The sequence below is a fragment of the Marmota marmota genome, unplaced genomic scaffold, assembly GCF_001458135.2.
Source record: "Marmota marmota marmota unplaced genomic scaffold, marMar, whole genome shotgun sequence".
NCBI lineage: Eukaryota > Metazoa > Chordata > Mammalia > Rodentia > Sciuridae > Marmota > Marmota marmota.
The window spans coordinates 6,177,040-6,183,039 of NW_026000137.1; the positions used below are offsets into that span (position 1 = coordinate 6,177,040).

Genomic DNA, 6,000 nt, shown 5'->3' on the forward strand with positions numbered 1-6,000 from the left:
AGTCCTGAGGGAATGTGTTGAGAGCTCTGAGACTTGGGCCTGAGATCCTTCTGCCCTGCAGCTGGGCTAGCTAGGAACAGCCAGTGTGTCTAGCTACTTGTCCCAGTGAGCAACCATTTCAGCGCATCAGACATTTTTGCAAGTGATATTTTTATTCGCATACTTCACCTTAAATACTTGCTGTTGGAGTTGGACCCCGGGTGTCCTCCTTGTCAGGTTTCAGGAACTCACAGCCAGCTGGCTGCCCTTTTCTGGTGGGCATCCCTCTACCGGAGCCTAACACCTAGGTGCTCTGCCCCATGTGCTCAGCATGTGCAGATAGGCCAGCGATCTTGAGTAGTGCTCAGGATTCTAGGCGCATGTCCACTTGGTAGGCAGCTTATGTAGAAGGCAGGAAACTATTTAAGGTGCTGCTGGGTCCCCACAGATAGTGTGCAAACCTTCATTCTGAGGGTAGAAACAGGGGGCAGTAATTCAACCAACTTCCCCAAGTTATGAATCAGTGTCTTTTCCATTTCTATAAATCATGGACTTTTAATCTGCTCATAAGTCTTCTGAGATGGACCCTGTGTCAGAGAGATTTGAGTCTGTGTTTACAGCAGGAAGCATGGTCAGCAGAGGACCCAAACACTGTTGTTTCATTGTGCCCCAGCTGCAGGTCCCCAGCGCACACGGGCCCTCTTTACCAGTCCTGTTTTCTGTTGCTCCAGTCAGAAGGACCCATTCCTCTTGCGTCCTCATGGGCTAAAGAGAACAAGGGAGTGCTGGTTGATCCCCAGGGGTTCACATGATCCACATGGTGTCCCTAGAGCATGGTTCTGGAGCCGTGCACACAGGACTCTGAGCAGGACTGAGTGAAGTGGGCCCAGCACTGCTTAGACTCAGGAAACTGCCCGCCTGGCTGCTGTACTCCCCTAAATAGCATGTCCTCCTAAGTAGTATCAGTTATTTTTGTGGTTTTTCATTAAGTGGCCAGGGAACTAAAAGGTACTGACCATTATTTTTACGAATATCACCTAAACGTAGGACATTAAATTCTTCTGCTTGTCAGCAGATTTTTTGCTGAACGCCACTGCGTGGGTAGTGCTGCACAAGGCATGGTGGGGAGTCCTTCTGGAGGTGTGAGGGCCGGGCTGGGGACAAAGCCAGGGTTGTACAGTTAAGTCAGCCTTCTGCCTTCCCTTTGACTGTAAGGTACGATTGCCGTTCTCTGTCCCCACTGCGTTTTATTTTGGATGGATGGCTTTCCTTCCTTAACTCACGGATTGACTGATTATCCTGCCCAGCGTCAGTGCCTGGCCTGGTATGTCTGCCGTGTTCGGGCGTGCAGAATGGCAGCTGGCCCTGTGGACCTGGTCCTGGCGGATCTCGCCATGTCAGGGAGGCGTGAGGGTGGTGCCATGTAGGTTTGCTAAGCCAGGCGAATGGGACTGCGAGGAGACATGGAACTGTTACTAAATGCCCACCAGTTGAAGAACTGGACTTGCAGAGGGGCAGGGAGCAGACTCCCGCTGAAAGATGTGGACTCACTGAACAGGTCAGAGCTCTTCAGAGTGGTAGAGACCCTGCCTTCCCTAAAGGCTGCCCCACCACTGTGCCACCTCGGTGCTTGCTTGGCTCAGAGGGGGCCAGCAGGAGAGGAGTGGGGCTGGCCAGTGCACGGGGCACTGAAATGAGCCAGCCGAAAGCAGAAACTGGGTGTGGAGCTGTTTGGAAAGTTCCGGTAGTCGGGAGCTCCGTGAGTCTCTGGGACCTCTGCTGACTGCCAGGTGGAGAGGAGGCCGTGGTGTTCCTCGTAGGAGGGAAGTCTGCGTCGCCCTCCCAGCGCCCTCTCCAGGGCCTCGGCCTTGGGCTGAGTGCCCACTGGCAGGAAGAGCAGTCCTGGGGGGAAGCCAGGTCTGTACCCCTGACTGGCCTGTGTTGCCCCAGTGACTCTGCGTTGCCTTCAAGTCATTTTATTGTTAATGTCACTGTAGTTTTCATTTGTCTAATATCATTTCCTAATTAGACCCCAAACTAAACCTGATTTTGAAATAACTGGATAGCTCTTTTCCTCCCTGTCTCCACCCCAAGGTCGATGGTGCCGCTGCTCCAGGTGATATCCAGGGGCTCTCCCATGTCCTTCGAGGACTCGGGCCGCATCATCCCGCTCTTTTACCTCTTCAGCTCCCTCTTCAGCCACTCACTGATTTCCACCCACGATAATGAGTTCTTCGGCGACCCCACAGAAGGTGAGCGTTCTGAGGAGCTCCTTGGCTGCTGCCCAGAGGCTGTCGGTCTTCACAGAGAGTGGGCAGCTTCCAAGCCTTCGCAGTGTGCATGCCATGTTGAGAGAGGGGAAAGGGGGCTGATTGGAAACGGGGGTGTTTGCAGTTGTAGGGCAGAGGCGGTCGTCCATGATGCCCTTCACGCTGGAGGAGCTGGTTGCCCTGTCCCGCTGCCTGCGCGACGCTTGCCTGGGCATCATCAAGCTGGCCTACCCGGAAACAAAGCCCGAGGTGCGGGAGGAGTACGTCACCGCCTTTCAGAGCATAGGCGTCACCACCAGCGCTGAGATGCAGCAATGTATACAGATGGAGCAGAAGCGTTGGATTCAGTTGTTTAAGGTATTCCATGTACGGGCAGGTGTCGTTTCCTGGGGCTAAATAAGCCTAGATTTGGTTTTGGCCTGATTGATTTCAGAATAATAGAAATACAGGTTTGTTTCAAGCATGTTTTTTAATTTACAAAACTTTTTAAGAAAAGTTACCTTTATTTTTGCATTTGCCTCATTTTAATACCTTGTTTTTGATATTGTCACATGCATCTTGTAAATTGTCAAAGGACTTTCTTTGATAAGGTATAAATGATTAAAGTTTTCTCTTTTTTGTACCAAGGATCAAACCCAGGGACACTTAACCACTGAGCCATGTCCCCCAGCTGTTTTATGTAGAGGCAGGGCCTTGCTGAGTTGCTTAGGGCCTTGCTAAGTTGCTGAGGCTGGCCTCAAACTTAGGATTCTCTGCCTCATGCCTCCCAAATCTCTGGGATGATAGGTGTGTGCCACTTTGCCTGGATAAATGTTTTCCTTTTTATTTTTCACTAATAGATCTCAAACAGCTTTTACAGTTTTTCATCTTTTTAAAGGCAGAGTAACAAAGGTAGGATTGGTCACTCATTTTTAATGCTAGGCGCATATGAATTATGCTAAGATGTGTCGTTCTCACACGCAGAAAGTGGGGGGATGTTCCTTTGCTGGGTGCTGGCTGGGAACCAACACCACTGGGAGTGTCACTGCTGTGGGGCGGAGAGGGAGGGTGCTGCCTCATCAGCAGCAAACGTCAGCAGCAAACGTCAGCTGAAACTGCTCATTAACGGAGGGCGGGCAGACGTGGTGCACTTCCCAAATTGAGTGCTGGATTTACAGCTCCTCTCCCACCAGCGACCCCGCGCCCGGCAGCGCTCAGGCAGAGCCATCGACTGTCCCTTCAGGTCTTTTATCACTGCTTTTGTCAAGCTATCTATTTAATTGAAAGAAGTTAATTGAATGAAAATGATCAACTAAGCTTGTATTAATACTGCTAATGGAACTTTCTTCTTGGCCATGTTTGGAGGAAGATGTCAAGCTAGACTTTAGGAAAGGCACATTAATGCTTGCACTTAACCTGATGGGCTAATTAAGGAATGCTTATTCATCCTACAAGTCCAAGAGTCTCTCTGCAGCCCATTCTGCCTGATTTTACAACACATTTCACTTAGGAGCATGAGCATTAGCAGCAGTGAAAGTAACTGATAATGTTTTGATTGCGTGAATACAGGGCTAATGCATCATTGAATTCATAATTTGAACAGATGGGTGTGATGCATGTTTGCACACTTTATTTTAATTACTTATCTCTGTCTCTAAGTAGATGTTGAAGTTCACATGTTGAGCCCTTAATAAATCCTTTCTTAAAAGATTGACGGTTATGTGATTTTTCCAAGTTAAAAATACGCTCTCACCTATTCAGGACTTATAATTGTTGTGGGAGCTTTATCTGAATAAGAGCGTTATGGTGGCATATGTATTTTCCTTTTAGGTTTTAATTAAACTCTGGGATCTTTGCTGGAAACGCTTTCCCTCACGTGGGAGACCAGACTCCGTGCTTGTGCCAGATGATTCCGTTGTTTTACAGCACCTCTGGAGAGTGTCATAATTTCCTATGACAGGCTTATCTTTCAGGACATAGAAATCTCTGTATTTAATAATGCTATAGTAGTTATTTTCTACCCTGGCCCTATTTTGTTTTGTTCAAGCATTTAATTAAAATTTTGTTGCAGCGACTTACTGCCACTTCGTTAATCATTGAAGATTTTAAGAATTAGTGAAAGGATCACTGGTTTTTTGGTTTTGTTTGGTGCTGGGACCAAATGCAGGGCCTGTGCATGGTGGGCTAGCACTCTACCACTAGCTATACCCCCAGTCCTGAAAGTTCACCGTTTTTGGCATCCAGTTGCTTTAGAATTGAAATCATTATCACCAAGACCTCTTGGGCTAAGAATAGGATTAAAATAGGATTTAAAGGATTCCTGGTTTTTTTGATGGAAAATCCCACCCCAAATCATTTTATACTTCCTGCTGTTAAGCCATTCCTTAAAAATGATAAAAATCAAGGCATAATCCATAATCAAGCTATTAGGTTTTCTAAAAAAAAAACAACAACAAAAAATGACCTTTATTATGAAGTACTCAGCAGCACTTGCCCCAGAGTGGGTCCTCGTTCTAGGCAGTGTTCCAAGCTCTGCCTCTGCCCATGCGCTTCCTACAGTGATTCTGTATAGAAGAACACTCATCCCCCTGGATAGCGGCGCACAGCTGGCAGTTGGTAGAGTCAGCTGCTCTTCCACATTTGCCCTCTGAAAACCAAAATGTAAATTTTACCAGCACTTTTTAGGTATTATAGAGCCCAATCCAAATTGGAGTGTCCAAGGTAGAACCAAGTAACAAGGTGAGCACGCTTGGCCAGCGACTTGCGGCCTGCCCCTGACTTTGACAGAACTGCAGATGAGGCCTGACCCTTGCGCACCAACCATTTTCATTTTTCAGCTGGTGATGGTCCTCCCGAACTAATTTGTGTGAGAGGCTCTGGAGACTGGTCACAGAACATAGAATTTTAAGTGGATAGAGTCATCTTTCTTTGTCACTAGAAGAATTGAGGTCAGTTTCTAAGCCCTGAATTGACGCTGCTAAAACAGTTTATCAAATTTATAAACTCCTCTTGAAGTGTCATTTATAGCTGTGATCACCTTAGCACTGGAGTAGATGGAGCTGTGCTGGCCGCGTTCGTGGGTGCCCCTGCGTGCAGGAGGCTCTACCCAGCACTGTGGCCCAAAGATGAGTCCTCACCCTCCCTCTCCATGCTGGTCTGCTGGTAGAGCACTGTGGTGTCCATGATTCTCACTTCCTTGGTGTGGTCCGTTTGCATTTTTCTGGGGTTTTGTTTTTGTTTTTGTTTTTAACTTTTTTTGTGTTAGGGGGGTGGTTACCAGGGATTGAACTCAGGAGCACTCCACCACTGAACCACATCCCCAGCCCTATTTTGTATTTTATTTAGAGACGGTGTCTCACTGAGTTGTTTAGTACCTCACTTTTGCTGAGGCTGGCTTTGAACTCGTGATCCTCCTGCCTCAGCCTCCTAAGCCCCTGGGATTATAGGTGTGCATCATCACACACAGCTTTTTAAAAACTTTTTTAATACAGGAAAAAATTAAAGCAACAGCAGTATACTAACTACATTCCCGGCCTGCTGCTATTAACACTCACTGTTGAAGAGAAGGGGCAGAGCCTTCTACCATACTTTGCTCTTGAAGAGCTGGACCACATCCTCCCCTGTCTTGGAAGGCTGGTTTGTTGATTTTTATTTTGGAGGTGGGTGGGTTACTGGAGATTGAACTCAGGGGCACTCGACCACTGAGGCACATCCCCAGCCCTATTTTCTATTTTATTTAGAGGCAGGGTCTCACTCAGTTGCTTAGTGCCTC

The 6,000-nt window shown here is 47.7% G+C and overlaps 1 protein-coding gene across 1 annotated transcript in view; it reads left to right on the forward strand.

Annotated features, from left to right (window-relative positions):
- Ube3c (ubiquitin protein ligase E3C) overlaps window positions 1-6,000 on the forward strand; it is a 67,766-nt gene that overhangs the window by 26,030 nt on the left and 35,736 nt on the right. The window contains 2 exon segments of the mRNA XM_048785404.1: window positions 2,074-2,231; window positions 2,374-2,606. Coding sequence (XP_048641361.1) covers window positions 2,074-2,231; window positions 2,374-2,606 — 391 coding nt within the window.